This window comes from Tachyglossus aculeatus, chromosome 22 (assembly GCF_015852505.1).
Source record: "Tachyglossus aculeatus isolate mTacAcu1 chromosome 22, mTacAcu1.pri, whole genome shotgun sequence".
In the NCBI taxonomy this organism is placed as follows: domain Eukaryota; kingdom Metazoa; phylum Chordata; class Mammalia; order Monotremata; family Tachyglossidae; genus Tachyglossus; species Tachyglossus aculeatus.
This window is the reverse complement of record NC_052087.1, coordinates 31,158,669-31,177,676: the sequence shown is the minus strand read 5'-3', so window position 1 is coordinate 31,177,676 and position 19,008 is coordinate 31,158,669. Positions and strand designations below refer to the sequence as shown.

Sequence of the window (19,008 nt, the reverse complement as noted above, 5' to 3'; positions counted from 1 at the left end):
GACAACCTGATCACCTTGTAACCTCCCCAGCGCTTAGAACAGTTCTTTGCACATAGTAAGCACCTAATAAATGTCATCATCATCATCACCTAATCTCTCTGTGCCTCAGTTTCCTCATCTGTAAATTAACTGCCTTTCAGACTGTGACACCCATCAGGGTCAGTCTGTTCACTTTGTAATGAATTACTTGCTCAACACATAGAATGTGATTAATTAATACCTTATTTAATCAATGCCATAAAGCAGGTCACTTCATTTTCTTTATTTTCCATTTTACCTTCCACTTGTCATTCGCCCCATATCACTGTTGTCTTGCACAACACTGTGTGCTCTTGGCTGGTTAGAAAACAAGAGGTCCCATGGCCTTAAACGATTTTAAGGCCAAATAATGAAAACCAAATGGAGAAACTAAAAAGAAATTGAATACCTATTGTGGTCCCTTTGCATCCCCTTTGAATTTGCTTTGAAGCTGTGGTAGTGGGGCAGTTCTGAGGATGTTTGCTGCATTTATTTTCTTTGTGCTTTTACTTTAGGGGTATGGGGAGTGCTAGAAAATAGTGAGGATGGAAAGAAGGAAGATTAGGGGTATTGCTAGAGAAGCAGTGTAATGTAGTGGATAGAGTACAGACCTTAGAGTCAGAAGAACTTGGGTTCTCATCCCAGTCCCTCTAAATTCTGCTGTGGGAACTTAGGTAACTCACCTCACTTCTTTGTGCCTGAGTTTCCTCACCTATAAATGGGGATTAAGACTGTGAGCGCCATGCGGGATAGGGACTGTGTCCAACCAAATCTCCTCATATCCACCCCAGCACTTAGTACAGTACCTGGCAGATAGTAAGTGCAGAACAAATCTCCCCCTCTCCCCCTCCCCAACTCCATCTTCCCGCCTTACCTCCTCCCCCTCCCCACAGCACCTGTATATATGTATATTTGTTTGTATGCATTTAATACTCTATTTATTTAATTTATTTTTACATATTTATTCTATTTACTTTATTTTGTAAATATGTTTTTTTTTGTTCTCTGTCTCCCCCTTCTAGACTGTGAGCCCACTGTTGGGTAGGGACCATCTCTATATGTTGCCAACTTGTACTTCTCAAGCACTTAGTACAGTGCTCTGAACACAGTAAGCGCTCAATAAATACAATTGAATGAATGAATGAATGAATGAACAAATATCACAGTTATCACTATTGCTAAGTATAGGCAGGACTTTGTAAGGTGAATTGAACTCTAGGACCCTAACAAATGTTTGAAGCCCAATTAGACCTTCAAAATGCAAACATGTGGCTTAGTACTTCATTTTTGCAAAACCACTTTCCTACTCCACAACTTCTTCATGGCATTCTTCACCACTGCATTCCTCAGAGTGTAGATCAGAGGATTTAACATGGGGGTGATGATGGTATAAAATATGGCAACCATTTTATCTACTGAAAAGGTGACATCTGGTCGCATGTATATAAAAGCACAGGGACCAAAGAAGATGATGACCACAACGATGTGAGAAACACAGGTAGAGAGAGCTTTTCGCCGTCCTTCTTTGCTCTGATGTCTCAGAGACCACAATATGATGGAATAAGAATAGAGCAGGATGAGAAAGGGCCCCAGAGTGATCGTCCCAGTATTGGCCATGTCTACAACACTGGCGACATAGGCGTTGGCACAGGCAAGTTTCAGCACGGGATGGACATCGCAAAAATAGTGATCGATCACATTGGGGCCACAGAAGGGCAGCTGGACAACCAGGGACAACTGAATGATGGAGTGGATGAAGCCCCCAACCCATGTGCCCACAAGCATTTTATTGCATACAGACCAGTTCATGATCTTCACATAATGGAGGGGTTTGCAGATGGCCACGTAACGGTCGTAGGCCATCACTGTCAGGAGGAAGATCTCGGTGGAACCAAAGAAATGAACACCAAAAAGTTGCATCATACACCCCTGAAAGGAGATGGTTTTCCTCTCAGAGATCAGGTCTTTGATCATCTTGGGGGCCATGAAGGAGGAGTAGCAAAGATCTATCAGAGACAAAAAGGTGAGGAAGAAGTACATGGGTGACCGGTAGAGTTTTCCGAAACAAATGGTCAGCATGATGAGGCTGTTTCCCACAAGGTTGATGACATAGAAGAGGAAAAATATCGCAAAACATGCCTTCTGCACTTCTACGTTCTGAGAAAATCCCAAGAGCTCAAATTCCGTGACATTGTTTATCATTTCCATGGATTTATCAAATGGCAAAGTGCATAGGAGGTGATTAATTTCCCTAGAATGGTACAACAGAAATGACATCAGTGATTGTAATGTAGATGGACTCACCGTTCCTGAGGGAAAAAAAACCACAGCTGTCAAGGGGACGGAATCCTGAATCTTTTTAGTATGCATTTTTGAGTTTCATTTACTAAAGGTTTACCAGAAGTAAAAGTTGCCTCCTGTTTAGAAAGGTCATCTTTGTACCTCTTCCATACTGTCAGGGCATCTGAGCCAAAGCCTCGGGCAGGAAAAGTAGGAGAGATAGTCAGAAGGACCTGGCTTCTAATCCTGGCTCTTTCACTTGTCTGCTGTGACCTTGGGGAAATCACATCACTTCTCTGGGCCTCAATTACCTCTTCTGCAAAATGGGGATTAAGTATCTGTTTTCCCCCCTATTTAGACTGTGAACCCCATATGGGATAGGGATTATGTCTAATCTGATTTTACCAATCATTTAGTGCAGTTCTTGGTACATAGTAAGTGCTTAACAAATATGAAATTATTATTGATAATTAAAATCTATTATATACTAAAATATCAATCAACATTACAACAGTATATATTTTGTATAATTAAAATATTAGTAGTATATAAATGCATCAATCTATTAATAACATGATATACTATAATGATATGCTGTTAATTAATAAAAAATAATTTGTTAATTGCTATTCATAATTATTATTACTGTCATTATTCCTAGCGCCAGGTCACATAGTTGGCAAGAGGTAGAACCTGGATTGAAACCCAGGCCATTTCTAGTAGGTCAACCTACTCAACTTAACTTTTCTGTGCCTCTGTTTCCTCAACTGCAAATTAGGGATCCCTCTTCTCCCTCTAAGCCTGAAAACCCCATGAGGGTTCAAGAACTGTGTCTGACCTGATCATCTTGTATCTATTTCAGAGCCTCGAATAGTCTTTGGCACATAGTAAGCACTTAACATATCCCAGAATTATTATCATTAATATTATTATTAGAGGGACGAACTTAATTCCTCTGTGCAAGAGCAGCTTTGTATGTGCCTGCTGCTCTCCTGGGTCAGTGGGGCCCACAGTTGTTCGGAGGATGCATCAGTAAGCTACATCGCTAGAGCACACCTGTGTGGAGGGAGACCAGGAATGCCACCTTGAAAGCCTTCTGCCTCAGGAACACGAAGGGAGCAGAGCCCAGTAGTAAGCAGGACAGGTTCAGGACTGCAGCCTGATCATGTGGTGTGATTAAGAGAGAAAAAGGAAGGTTTTTCTTCTTAGTGCACACAAGAGAGAATGAGCTCTTTTAGACACACAGGGCCAAATAGCCCTTCTGCATCATCTGATAGAATTGTCGTTTTGATAGAAAAAAAAATTAACGGTCATGTTGATCAAGAAAATGAAGATACTTGAATTTGAATACCAAGATTAATTAATCTTTCTATTGTACAAATGTACTCTTTCTATACTGTGCTCTCCCAAGAGCTTAGTACAGTGTTTTGCATGTAGTAAGCACTAAATGAATTCGATTGAATGAATGCAATGGGATATTATTATTAGTATTATCTTGTTAAGTGTTAGTTAAAGACCATTCTAAGCACTGGGATATATATGTGTTAATCAGATTAGATTCAGTCCCTGCCCCACCTGGGGCTCACAGTCTAAGTAGGAGGGAGAACAACTGTGGAATCCCCATTTAACAGATGAGGATACGGAGGCACAGATAATTTAAGTGACTTGCCCATGGTCAAACAACAGGCTACTGATGCAACCAGGATTAGAGCCCAGGTCCCCTGGCTCCCAGGAGCATGCCCTTTCAGCTAAACCGTGCCGCTTTCACATCCAACGCCTATGCCACTGAAACAGGGAAAACATTTAATCCCATATAGTCTCATAATCAGGAAACCTGGAGAAAATCACTACTGCTGCACTGTCTTGACATAATTCTAAGATAAAGGAATGTAAATTATATCTCAAGTGAGTCAAGTACTCATGGCTTGAAGATATTAACACAAAATGTTCCCTATATAGAATATTAACAAAAGAATCATAGCATAGAGAGGTTAAAGTCATGGTTCAGATTGTAAATCCCTAAACAAATACCATCAAAGCCAAACCCCTTTGATAAATTATCTGTAGAATATTCATCACTATTAATTTTCCAAATGTAGGTCACTTCTTTTCCTCTCTTTTAAAATCTGCAGTGGCTACTTTAACCCTTTCTTTCTCATTTGATACCGGGGGTAAGTTTCTCTGAAAATGAAATTTAACCTCCCTTCAATCTACTTCAATCTCATCAATCTAGACTTTTGACAGAATTAGATTCCTGTTTGCATTGTTATTTGGTGCTTCCTGATGGCAATGATGATGGCATTTATACTGGTGAAAAACAACTCCTGGGTCTATTGATTCTTCAGTGTTGTCTTTCCCCTGTGAGACTCAAACAGTGGTGGTGAATCCAGAAGAGATAAGACCCTGGGACCTCTTAATAGCCTGTTAGCTAAGGGCAGGGAATATATCAACCAATTCTGTTGCATTGTACCATCTCAAGCACTTAGTACAGTGTTCTGCACACAATAAACAATAAATATCAATAAATATCTTTGACTGAGCATTCACACTTTGTGATACTAATCTTCAGAGATTTATGGTGAAGAGAGATACCTATTATACCTCCTCAGAAGCCTTCCGCTGAGCCTGTTGACAATGAATCCATTGAAAATGAACCTTCTCCAAAATGTAACCTCGGATTCTGCCTCATAATCAACCCATTTGCACGATTTCAGACTTGCTTTGACTGGTTTCCTGGCCAGAAATTATTCAATCATTCATTCAATCGTATTTACTGAGTGCTTACAGTGTGCAGAGCACTGTACTAAGCACTGGGAAAGTACAAATCAACAACATATAGAGACGGTCCCTACCCAACAACAGGCTCACAGTCTAGAAGGGGGAGACAGATAACAAAATAAAACAAGACAGGTGTCAATACCATTGGAATAGATAAAGAGAATTATAGCTATATACACATCATAAATAAAATGAATAGAGCAATGAATATGTACAAATATACACAAATGCTGAGTGGAGGGGAACTGTGTAAGGCAGAGGGAGGGAGTTGGGGCGATGGGGAAGGGAGGAGGAGTAGAGGAAAAGGGAGGGCTCAGTCTGGGAAAAGGGTCCAGTCGCCCTCTCTCCAATCCAAATGTTTTAAAAAATCATTTGTGAAGCTGCAAAGAGTCAGGCAGCTGGGTCAGGATAGGCCTTCCCAAGGTTAGGTGACCCTGGAAAAGAAGAAGAGCCCCTAGCATATCCCTGAGGGAGAGGCCAGTGTACCAGGAATACCCTCACTGTTAATCTCCAAGGCATAGAGAGATAAAACATCATATTAGAAAACAATACATTTTTTTCACGGTATTGATAAAGCGCTTATTCTGTGTCAGGCACTGTTGTAATTCCTGAGGGTAGATACAAGGTAATCAGTTTGGACACAGTCCATGTCCCACAGTGGTGTTCACAGTCTTAATCCCCATTTACAGACAAGGTAACTGAGGCACAGAAAGTGAAGTGACTTGCCCACCCAGCAGACAAGTGGCAGAGCCGGGTCTAGAACCCAGCTCACCCTGATTCCCGGGGCCCATTCCCCATCCTCTAGCCCAAGCTGCTTCTCGACAAAGAGGCCTTCCCGGTTTATCTTCAGAAATGCACTTCCCAACTTTGTGATTTCTGGTGTTCAGCAAGAGAGACTCCCGGGCTTATTTTAGCTTCTGCTTTTCTAAGGGTTTGTTTCCACAATCGTGCGTCTGCTTGGGTATGTGCACTTCACTCAATTTACACACTTCAGTGAATGGCAACAGCGGAAATCCAGGTCCACAGCTGGGGGGGTGGGAGGGGTGGTTAATTAACTGTACAGAGGATGGAACTGAGGGTGCTGTAACCGAGCCTCCTCTGGAAACAGCACATGGATGAAGCTAATATTCGGGGAAAACCCAACCCCATGAATACAACCAATTCCCCCAGGACGACCCAAAAAAATCCATATGGCAAAAGACGGAATTAAAACCCTTGTCAGGTGGGAATGGCCCGGATATCAGGCTCCGTTTTGAGCAAGGTGTGAGGAACCCAGATTTAATTTGTTTTCCAGTGCTTGGGTCAAGCTTCACTCAGCTGTCTAGTGGACCATTCTCAGAGAGAATCTTAAAGAGCAGAGGAGGCCCTCTGGAAGACGGTAATCATTACAACAGGAATGGAGGACGGAGTAGAGTGGTTGGGAAACTGCAGATCGATTAAATGGATGACATCAGTGATGCTGAGACCTGGGTTCTAATTCTCACTTTGTGACCGGGCTGAGTGCAGTACGAGCATTTCGCAATGGTGAAAAATCAGTGATTTGGAAGCAAGTGGGAATTCCCTTCCTAAGACTGTCTAGGCATAAATGAAAGTGCTTTGTAAAGTGTTATTTGTTCACGCTATCTGCACAGCAGGGTGTGCTGCCAGGATCATTCTCCACAGGAAGTCAGAGTAGTTCGCAAGTCACATCCCAAGTTACCCCAGCTATGACTTTGTCAGATCAGATCGAGCTGAGTTCTGACCGCCACAGAAGACCATGCTAATCTATCAGATTCAGGCTGAAGGTAGTCAAGCGAAGCTCACACTTAAAAATGACAGACTCCTAGGTTAGGCAGACAACAAAGTCTGATAACTTTAAGCAGCAAGTAACTCAGTTCCTGGCACACTGTAGACTAACCTAACTTTGAACATGTTCCCTAGCCTCCCTCATTATGATAGTTGAGGTGTTCATTAAGCCTTATTAAGTGGCAAGCACTGTGCTAAGCTCTGGGGTAGAGACAAGATCACTGGATCAGACACAGACCCTGTCCCCCGCTGGGCTCACAATCCAATCTTCTGGCTATGAAAACTGGGAAAAGACAGCTTTCTGATGCTGGAAGGATTCATTTGATAATGTCTGTAAAGTGTTTTGACCTTCTTGGGGAAAACTGCTATACAATTGGTTATTATTGCATCCTGCTGCGGCTTCAGGGTTGCACAGTAAAAGAAGGAGAACAATATTGCTTGATGGGTTCTTATTAAGAATTTAAATAACCCTTTTAAAGCCATGAAATACCTCACAAGCATTCTAACTAACAGCTTGTGAGGCAGGTCTTATTAGCCTCATAACGTAGATGAGGAAACTGAGGCAGAGAAGTTGAGGGTAGTGGAGGGCAGAGAACTCAAATCAACTCAAGGAAAAGTTCTTTCTCCTGAAAGAAGAGGAGTTCAGGGGATAAAAGCCTGAGAATCCCTCAGCCCCCTCAAGGTGTTCTGCAGGGTGCTCTGGTGTGCGGACTCTTCAACAGAGAATTTAGATAATAATAATAATAATAATAATAATAATAATAATGGCATTTATTAAGCACTTACTATGTGCCAAGCACTGTTCTAAGCGCTGGGGAGGTTACAAGGTGATCAGATTGTCCCACGGTCTTCATCCTCATTGTACAGATGAGGGAACTGAGGCCCGAAAGAGATCGACAATTGGAAAAAAAAGGCAAAATCTCAATTCAAGCTGCTGTTTCCTTTTATGCCTTTGAAAAATATTGGGCAATTCCCTAGCCCTGCCCAGATTGAGTAACTTCCAAATCTGGCTAGATCTATCCCTGTGCCATCAGTAAGCACTGAAAGCCAAGAGGTGTGGGAGAAAGGTGCCAATATAAAATTCTCCAACGAAACCCCAGTCCATATACTATAGCTAACCTGAATGGGGTTCTGTTCTTGAGTTTCCTATAATGCAGAAGAAAAGAGAGGAAACTGGTATTTATCAAGAATGGGCCAAGTAAAAGTAGAGACAGGTTAAAAGTAACAGCAGGATGATAAAGTAAATTTGGCTTCTAATCCGGTTCTGAAGCACTGGTAATCTGCTGAGTCTCGGAAGACAACCAGTGCTTCCATTCCCTCATCTGTAATAATAATAATAGCACATTGGCATGGGAGTCAGAGGGTCAGGGGTTCTAATTCAGGCTCTGCCACTTCATTCAATCATATTTATTGAGCACTCACTGTGTACAGAGCACTGTACTAAGTACCACTTGTTTGCTGTGTGACTTCAGGCAGGTCACTTAACTTCTCTGGGCCTTGGTTCCTTCAGCTGTAAAAGTGGGGATTATGACTGTGAGCCCTATGTGGGACAGGGACTGTGTCCAGTCCCGTTTATCTTGTATCTACTCCAGTGCTTGGGACAGTGCCAGGCACATAGTGAGTGCTTAACAAATACCATAGTTATTATTATTTTCCTTCAGAGAAGTGGCAAAAGAAGGAAGAAAAAGCCAAGAGGTAGAAGGTGGGTATGGGAGCAGCCTGAAGGCCTGGGAAAGACTTACTCCTTGGGCCTGGATCTCTAGTTGATCCATTAGGTGCCTTTGACCACTCTCAATGCAGCTCGCTCCATGATTTCCACCCTCCGTCATATGTTGAGGCCTGTAGGCTAGTATGCTTGTATGACACTTTCTATTTTTTGTAAAATGAAAATCATATTTGTTCAGATTCACAAGAGTTTTGAGGCAAAGAATTGTGACCCAAGTCTCTACACCAAGTCAAAACCAGAACTAAGAGTTAGTATTTATAGACCCAACATTTTAAGCATTTTTTCACTCCGTTCTGAGCCTTACGGTCTCTTTTCAAAATGGTCTGAAAGGAAACAGAACAGAATAAAATGTGGGCTGTAACTCTTTAGAGACATTGGGTGCCCCTCTCTACCCTTCCACCAAGGAATCTACGTGGGGAAGCCGAACTGCTTTTCTTTAATGTAGAAATAAGAGGGAAGCGTTTTTGCTAGTGACTTTTAGCTTAAGATGGCAAATTTTGGTAATATTAATAAAAATAACAACAGCAATGAATGATACCAAGTGCTTGTTCTGAGCCAGGTGCTGGGGTTCATACTAGATAATCAGATTGGCCCTAGTCCCGGCCATAAATGGGGAATCCCAGTCTAAGAGGGAAGGAGAACAACAATTTAATCCTCATTTAACTGATGAGGAACTTGGAGCCACCAAGTGAAGTGACTTGCCAAGCTGCGTCTTGAACCAAAGCCTCTTGAGTCCCAGGCCCGTGCACTGCCTAGCAGCCCATGCTGCTTCTAGGTCACAGTGCTATTTTGAGGGTCACAGTGCAATTCATAGGCAAGAGAAGTGACCTGCCTGCTTCGCCCATGATATCGACTATAGTTCAGGGTCTTCTGAAACCTGTGCACGGTTCAAAGCTTGGATTTCTAAAATGAGAAATCCAGAATGCAGCATGATGCCAACGTGTCAAAGAGCTTGCCCCAAGGTTTTCAGATCTAGTATTTTGGTGCAGTGTATGGGATTAATATGGACGATGCGTATTCTCTGGAGATAACAACCAAATAAAAGTCTTAGTAAACTGCTTCCATCGTTACCTCAATGTGCTTCACCACCTTCTCATTCTGCACATTGCTCGTTTATTCCAAATGCTTCCCCCAGATTTCCAGCCCTTCTGTCTGCTTCCTTTTCATCTTGATTGGTATGGATTATACCTTCCATTTGAGTCATTTTAACTCCTGAAATGAATCCTGAACTATAACAATTTTCCCACAACTCCACTGTTCATTATCGTGCCATGATTCTCTGGCAAAGCAACTTAAAGTGCATCTTAGACATCTACATAGATTCAAACAGATCTCCCCTTTTGTATTGCTACTTGTGGCTGGTGAAAATCATGCCTCGTTAAAACGGCAGTAATAATTAAAATAATAACAACAATGGTATTTGTTAAGCACTTACTACATGCCAAACACTGTTCTAAACACTGGATTTGACAGACGTTAATCAGGTTGGACATGGTCCACGTCCTACACAGGGCTTCCAGTCTAAGTAGGAGGGAGAACAGGTATTTCATTCCCATTTTACAGTTGAGGAACCTGAGGCACAGACAAATTAAGTGACTTGCCTAAAGTCAAACAGAAGCAAGTGGCCCAAGCAAAATTAGAATCCAGGACCTCTGACTCCCAGGCACCAGCTCTTTCCCCTAGGCCATGCTACTGTGAGTTTAGTCCCATATTACTTTCTGCTAAGTTTACAATCTCCTAAATAACCTAAGACAGTGTTGATCTCAGTTGAAAAGTAAATCAATGCACTGAGAGTTAAAAGAGAGCAAAGTAGCCTTGTGTAGTACTACATTATAATCCTTCAGCTAAACACAAAAAAGCAAATTGCTTAAAGACCCCTGCTTGGTAAGAGAGTAATTCAGTTCACTACACACCACAACAAAGAAGACCTTATTTCAACGTTTGGTGTATCTCATAAAAGTATATCTGTTTCACGAAAATGGTGTAAAACTGAATAGTAGAGTTAAAACATATTCTATTGTACCTAAAATGTTCTAATGACTATCTAGGTGTGGTGGAAAGAATGGGAGTTGGAGTAGTTACTGGAAACAGTGTCAGAGGCAACCATCAGCAACTCCAGGACTCATGATTCCAGTTTCAAAAAATTCGGAGTCAGTGACTTTATGTAACAAAGCAGAAAATCAAGTCTGGATTTGATTGCTCGAATTCTTCCCCTTGTTATCAACTTTTGGGTTGTAAGTGGAGAATGTATTTCTAGACCTCAACAGCCATTTTTGTTATTTCAAAGATACATCAACAGACCTTGTGCTGAACCGCATTCAACTGCAAAGAAATGAGCAGGGAGCACGTCCACTATTCTGTTGGACTGTACTCTCCCCAGCATTTAGTACAGTGCTCTGAACATAGTAAGTGCTCAGTAAAAACTATTGATTGATTGAATGTGTCTTTGGTTCTTGTAATCTTGTAATCTTGCTTCCCTCTATGGCCTCATACTAAACTACAAAGAGACCATTTTCAAAACCTATAAATGCATTTTTTTAAAGTCCCCATTTTAGCAAAGTTAGTTCCTCAAAAATCTCACCTGGAAACCTTGTTTCAAGGAATGGGTTTTCAGCTTTTCCACTGCTCCTTTCTGAGATCATTCGGGGCTCTTTAGAAAGCTGGAAAAGAAAGTTCTCTCAGCAAATGCAAGTGATATTCTGAGATCCTTTTCCCCCTGATCTCAGAAAGAAGCAAACACTATAGTTATATACTTACCCCTCACTGCTAAAGGCTAAGCTATGACAGCATCTTTGGGGAAAACATCCCCTTTGTTATCCCCAATCACCACAGACATATTTCACGTGGATGATGTAAAGTTTTATGAACCTGGGGAATTCTGTCCCAAAAGAATCACAATCCCCCAGTTAGAAATGTTTCCCAGCAAGCCAATAATCTTGGCTTAGGTAGAAATAAATGTTAAAGACTGAAATTTTCAGGAAAGGAAAAATTAGTCCCATTCCCTGCCAACTTCACAAGCCCAAAATGCATGATTCAGTGGATGCAAAATAATTGTTTTCTTCTTCCCTAATAAATGCCCTTCAATTTATTTCACTCCCATCTTGTTGTAGTGTTCAGAACACAGGGGTTTTAAGGGAGGAAAGATGCTCTGCAGTTTTCTACATAGTTTTCAAAATGAAGAAGCGGTTCAGGCTGCAAACTGTCACAAAGCCAAAAAAAACCTAATGACTGAGTATCAACATGCCTGATCGCCCAACACAGAGTCACCAGCTAGCCAAGCAGTAACAAAACTTATTCATCAACAAGACAGGGCAAGAATCAATCTGACGCACAGTTGGTCATCAATTATCATTACCTCCTATTCAGTGGAGCTTAGGGAACCCCAAAGAGGCCAAGGAAATTTCCTTTTGATCAGGAATTTCTCGTCTTGCATAGAAGAGAGAAAAAGAAGGTCCACCTTCTGAGAATTTCACGTTTCTTGTTTAGGACCATCCTCCAGGATCTTGACACTCAGAAGGGTTAATTTGGGGTTGTGATCAGATACCCTATACCCAATTTCTCATACCTAGGGCTTGTGGTACAAGAAAGGTAGTTTGAAAAAGTGAATTCAAGAACAATAAACTCATTGTGGGCAGGGAATATGACTGTTTATTGTTATATTGTTCTCTCCCAAGCATCGAGTACAGTGCTATACATACATTCAGCTCTCAATAAATAGGACTGAAGGAAGGAATGGGGGAGGGAGGGAAGGAAGGAATGGAGGAAAGGAGAAAAGGAGGGAAGGAGGAAGGGAGGAAGAGAAGGAAGGAGGAAGGAAGGGAGAGAAGGAGGGAGTTAGCGAAGGAAGGAAGGAATTTTCAACACTCCTGAAAATAGCCACTCAAATACTCACCCTGGGGGAGTAGAAAAAAATTCTGACCTTCCCAAACAAATCCCTCATTTCCACTACTCACTCTCCCTTCTGTGCCACCCTCACACTTGGATGTGTACCCTTTATTCACCTACCTTCTAGTTCCACAAGCACATAATTTACCTTAAAGTCTATTTCTCCATCTAGAGTGTAAATTCCTGGTGGGCATGGGTTGTGTCTGTCAACTCTGTTGTACTGTACTCTCACCCAAGTGCTTAGAGCAGTGCTCTGCATGGGTGTGCACTCAATAAATGCCACTGTTTTATCAGAGATCATCTATGACAGGACCCAGATAACCCATATTCACTTCGATTCCATCTGATGAGATCTTTTCTGAAGAGATGAACCTGTTCCTTCACCAAACTCAGGCTAAGGTTCGATGTTCCCTGGACTCCTGGATCTGGATCCTGAGGCAGGGACAGAATCTGAGCTTGTATCTTTGCCTGTTCTTAGCTCAGTACTTAGCTCAGAGAAAGTGCTTTATAAATACCATAAACACAATAGTAAATTGGAGTCCTTTTAAAGATCATATTTTTGATACTGAGGGACTCTAGACTACATCCCACTTTCATGCTGGCTACATCTCTCTCTCTCCATCAGACAGGGATTAGTCTTGCAAAATCCCAGGTTTAGAGGTGGAAACTGATTTGGGAAGAGATCTGTTGCTTCAGATCAAGGCACTTTTTGTTTTGTTTTTGTTTATTTTATGGTATTTGTTAACTCCTATGTCAGGCACCGATCTAAGTGCTGGGGTAGATACAAGATAGTCAGGTGGACACAGTCCCTGTCCCATACAGGGCTCAAAGACTTACTCCCCATTTTACAGATGAGGTAACTGAGGCACAGAGAAGTGAAGTGACTTGTCCAAGGTCATCTGGGAATAGAGCCCAGGTCCCCTGATTCATAGGCTCATGCTCTTTCCAGGTTGTTGTTCTACTTAGAGATTACTGATCCAGACAGAGCCCCAGATCTCTGAATCCAACAAAATCAGAACTTCTATCGGCACAGATGGACAGAGCATAAGCCTGGTGCAGAACAAGGATTGTTGTTCAGGATAATCTAGTGATCTCTCAAAAAATATGTTTTTGTAGAAATTTGTATTAATTGAGTTTAAGAGAAACTGATTTCAGTTTTTGAGATTGCTGATGAATTTGACAATGGACCATTAGTTAATTCCCATCAACAATGCATCATTCTACAAACAGTAGAGTAATGATTCAGATAATTGGCTAGGAAAATCCCGGCTTAAATGTCCTGCTTTTCCTCTCAAATGATGTTTGGGTTACTGATTTACTCACTTTGCCAAACTCAAGGTGAAATAGAGAACAGTCACTTGGTGGATTCAAGCAGTTCAAAACAAAGCAATCCACTTTTCTATCCATGTACCTGAGCAGTTCAGACAAAACCTAAGTTTGGAGGGTTTCCATCTGAATTATCTCGATAACTCTGTGGACCTCTCTGAATATTACAAAAGAATTTATCTCTGACCTGAAAACACCAATTTATTTTGGTGTGGCTCACCTGGAAAATTCAAAATCAAATTTACCAAACTCCCCACACTTCTCAAAAGAGTTTGTGATTTTGCACAAACCATTCAGTAATCGATAACAATATTAATTAAGCATCTAGAAACGCATGAATTATAATATTAAGCTCCAGGAAGGAGACATAGATAATTTCAGACTCTGACCCTGCCTCTCAAAAGATTCAGAATTTAAACAAAGGAGTTAATGTATTTTAGTGTCTGTCTCACCCTGTAGACAGTGAACTCCCTGTGGGCAAGAATTATGTCTACCAATGTTGTTGCATTGTACTCTCCCAACTGCTTAGAACAATGCTCTGCATACAAGAAGCATTCATTAAATGTCATTGGTTGATTTATTGAAAGACACAGGTGGAAAAAATGAAAAACCAAGACCGACGGTAAAAGATTACTTTTCATGCCTCATCATCTCACCACTCCTCTCTGAGCCACCCAGTCCCAAATGCCACAGTCTTTCCAATATTCTCTATGTTGAAAAGACAGAAATCGTTCCTAGGGGAGAGGAGGGAGAGGAGAACAACCAGCATTGTCTAGAGGAAAGAGCATGAGCCTGGGAGTCAGAAGGACCTGAATTCTCATGTTGCCTCCACCAGTTGTCTGCTATGTGACTGGGTAAGTTGCTTCACTTCTCTGTGTTTTAGTTCTCTCAGCTGTATAATGGGTATGAAGACTGTGAGCACCATGTGGGACATGGACTGTGTCCAACCTGATTAGCTGGGATCTACCCCAGCTCTTAGTACAGTGCCTGGTACATAGCAAGCACTTAACAAAGACCATTTAAAAAAAGAAGAACTTTGGTATCTAGCTGAAGAGTGGCAGGTCCCTGGACTACCCCAATGAACCCAGGAATTTTGGTAGTGGGGGAGTGCCAAGCCCCCTGTGGAAAACAATTTGAAAGACAAAATGTCACTGTAATGCAATTGATTTTCTCAAATAAATTTGAATCTGGCTTATGCTGCCCTATTGTCCAATGTAAATATCATAGTTCTCATAGTTGCCAATTATAATGATCATATAGTGCCAGAGCATCAATGAACCCACCTACTAACATCTCAGTCCCAGCAAAGAATGGATTGGAATGAAGCAGTCATCCATTGAATGACAAGATTCTCTTCTCCTGGAACAAGTCTGAAAGAGAAGCAGTGTGGCCTAGTGGAAGACCACATACCTGGGAGTCAGAGGACCTTGGTTCCGATCCTGGCTCCATCAATCTCTGCAATGTGAACTTCAGCAAGTCACTTAACTTCTCTGGGCCTCTGTTATCTCATCCATTAAATGGGGATTAAGACTCTGAGCCCTGAGTGGAACAGGGACTATATCCAACCCAACTGTCTTGTATCTACTCAGGTGCTTATAATAGTGTCTGGAGGTACTAAGCACATAACAAATACTTAAGGTTTTTTTTTAAAATCTTTCAACTAAGGAGAAACATAGGTCTATGAAGGAGAAACAGGTGAGAAAGAATGATGTGGAAAGACAATATTACAGCATGTGGTGATGGTGATACAAATGAGCAGTTTCCCCTGACAAATCCAGGTTTAGATGTGACAAATAATGATTTTGGTAGCTTCAGAAATCAGGAAAATCCCCAAAGATTGGACTCAGTTCCATGGCTGACAACTTCTTCAGAAGAGCAAGAGTGGGAAGAGGAGGACGATTTTAGCAGATAAGCAAGCAGATTGGGTTTTGAGAATGGCAAGCACATTTAGAAGAACTAACATGTGAAAAAGATGATGGACATTTTAAGCCCTACTTAAAAATTCTGGGTTCTTTTCAACACTGCTTATGAGGAGTCGGGACCTGTCAGAGACCCGGGTTGGGAGAACCTAAAAGTCCAGCCCCCAGGAGTTGTGCAGCTGGATATCACCACAGCTGAAAATCCATCAGCCCCCTTCCCTTCCCCTAGTATCTATGTTCAGGGTCATGAATGGAAATGCTAATTTTTTATTTTAAAACTAATTAACAAAATTTCATGAACAAACCACAAGTGACATTTGTTGCGTTCTAGATTAATGACCCCATCCTATCTGATTGTAACTTCCACCGGGAATCAACCCCACCATTGCAAAATCATAAAGGTCTACAGGCAGAAGAACTACTGGAGAAGAATTGCAGAAGAACTACTGGAGAAGCAGCGTGGCTCAGTGGAAAGAGGACGGGCTTTGGAGTCAGAGGTCATGGGTTCAAATCTCAGCTCCGCCAATTGTCAGCTGTGTGACCTTGGGCAAGTCAATTAACTCCTCTGGGCCTCAGTTACCTCATCTGCAAAATGGGGATTAAGACTGTGAGCCACTGTGGGACATCTCTTCCCATCTTCAAAATCTTCCTAATAACTCCCCAGGAATCAATTTTCGGCTCCATAACTTTCCAATAGCAGTTTTCACCTCTGCAGTCCTCAGAGTGTAGATCAAAGGGTTTAACAAGGAAATAACTATTGTATAAAAGACTGACACAAATTTATCCACAATCTGATCACCTTGCAACCTCCCCAGCGCTTAGAACAGTGCTTTGCACATAGTAAGTGCTTAATAAATGTCATTATTATTATTATTATTATTATTTCCGAAAATGATTTCACAGCCATCTCAACCCAAATCCAACAGATGCCCAAAGTGAAAGGTAGTTTTACCTGGAAAACATCGGCCCCATTTCCCACCTACACAGGTGAGTCCAGATAAGCTTAGCGATCTCACAAACTGTCCCTTTGAAGATGTCCCAGGAGGTCTGTCCTGGGTCAAAACATTTGGAGAAAGGATTGGAGCAAAGAACCCACATGACAGGTAACACTTTTTGCCATGGCATATTCATTCCAAATCCACTCAAACATTGGCAAAAGTTGTCAAACCAGTTTCACTTGGAACCATCAGTTTCATTTGGATTCACCATTCTACGCAAAGGTTTCTAAGTCATGGTCTTTTTACCAGTTCAGAAAATCATAATTTGTTTAATTTTGAATCCGTTAAATGACAATTTCCTTTTAATGATAAAGTTACTGGCAGAAACAAACACGCAGGAGCACCAAAAGGGCACCTTCTCCAACCCCTTCTTCAATCTGGTCCCTTCCTGAAGCTCCCTCCCCCTTTAAAACACACCAAGGCACACCTCTTCCCATCTTCAAAATCTTCCTAATAACTCCCCAGGAATCAATTTTCGGCTCCATACCTTTTCCATCGCAGTTTTCACCTCCGCGGTCCTCAGAGTGTAGATCAAAGGGTTTAACAAGGAAGTAACTATCGTATAAAAGACTGACACAAATTTATCCACAGAGAAGGTGGTCTGGGGCCGGGTGTATATGAATATACAGGGACCAAAGCATAAGGTGGCCACAAGAATGTGGGAGCTGCAGGTGGAGAGGGCTTTACATCTTCCTTCAGCCCCCTTAGACCTCAGAGAGGACAAGATGACCACATAGGATGCCATAAGCACTACAAAACACGAGGTACAGACGACCCCACTATTGGAAACAAACAGCAGGTTCACCAAGTGAGTGTCGGAGCAGGCAAGTTTCATCAAGGGTTGCACATCACAGAAATAATGATCAATCACACTGGGACCACAGAATGATAGGTTCAGGGTGAGGAAAACCTGGGAGGAAGAATGCAAGAAAGACCCTACCCAGGCTAAGTCCACCAGAATGCCACACAGATGCTGATTCATGATGGTGGTGTAGAGGAGGGGCTTGCAGATGGCCACGTACCGGTCGTAGGCCATCAGAATGAGGACCAGGATTCCCATGCAGCCGAAGAAATGGACTGCAAAGAGTTGTGTCACGCAGCCCCCAAAAGTGATGACCTTCTTGTCTGAGAGAGAGTCTACAATCAGTTTGGGGGCTGTGCTAGAGGATAGACAGGCATCTGAAAATGACAAATAGGTTAGGAAATAGTACATAGGGGATTCAAGAATCGGGCTAGTCTTGATGGTCACCGCAATGAGGAAGTTTCCAAACAGGGTAGCCAAGTAAAATATCAAGAAAACAGCAAAGATGACCTTCTGCTTCTCTGGATCCTGGGTCAGTCCCAATAGAACAAATTCTGTAACACTGTTTGGGGTAGCCATGAGGTCAGTGTCCACGGAGCACCCCTGGTGAAAACTGGTGTTCCTACAAAAAATAAGAAATAAATTCTCATGAGCTCTACCTTGTGGCTGAGGCAGGATCTTATTCCAGCAAACAGGGACTGGTTCTCCACTATCCCGGAGAGATGGTGAACCTGAAGAGAACAGCATTGTCATAACTTTGAAAAGTGAAAGTTTTTCCTTGAGAATGTCTTTATTTTCATTCCAATCTGACTTTTCCATTGGACAGTGTTTGGAGATAATAATAATAATGATAATGTTGGTATTTGGTAAGCGCTTACTATGTGCCAAGCACTGTTCTAAGCACTGGAGTGGATACAAGGCAATCAGGTTGCCCCACCTAGGGATCACAGTCCTCATCCCCATTTTCCAGATGAGGTAACCCAGAGAAGTGAAATGACTAGCCCAAGGTCACACAGCTGACAAGGGGTGGAGCCAGAATCTGAACCCACGATCTCTGACTCCCAAGTCCAGGCTCTTTTCACTGAGCCAAGACTTACCGCATGACATAAATCTAGTTATAGACATGACTAAATCTGCAGGCCATGGGTACAATCTCTTCTACACCTGCAGATCTGTTCCTTGGCAAATTGGTTCATGTCCTTCTCTCAGTTCACACCATTCTTGAGACTTTATTCATGCCACCCCCTTTTTAATTTATGACTAATGAGCATGGACTAATGGTTAAAGCTTGGGCCTGGGAGTCAGAAGGACCCAGGCGCTAATCCCAGTTCTGCCCCGTGTCTGCTGTGTGATCTTGATCAAGTCATTCAACTTCTCTGTGTCTCAGTTACCTCACCTACAAACTGGGGATTAAGACTGTGAGCCCCATATGGGACATGGACTGTGTCCAACCTAATTAGCTTGTATCTACCCCAGCACTTACTACAGTGC

At 42.1% G+C, this 19,008-nt stretch overlaps 2 protein-coding genes across 2 annotated transcripts; both read right to left on the bottom strand.

Annotated features, from left to right (window-relative positions):
* Window positions 1-1,299: 1,299 nt before the first annotated feature.
* LOC119943842 (olfactory receptor 4S2-like) lies at window positions 1,300-2,226 on the bottom strand. The gene has a single exon (XM_038765020.1). It carries the CDS (start codon window positions 2,224-2,226, stop codon window positions 1,300-1,302), a length of 927 nt encoding a protein of 308 aa, XP_038620948.1.
* A 14,928-nt stretch (window positions 2,227-17,154) lies between these two features.
* Window positions 17,155-18,111, bottom strand: LOC119943880 (olfactory receptor 4C11-like). The gene has a single exon (XM_038765066.1). The coding sequence runs from the start codon at window positions 18,094-18,096 to the stop codon at window positions 17,155-17,157; it is 942 nt and encodes a 313-aa protein (XP_038620994.1). The 5' UTR covers window positions 18,097-18,111.
* Between the last annotated feature and the right edge of the window lie 897 nt (window positions 18,112-19,008).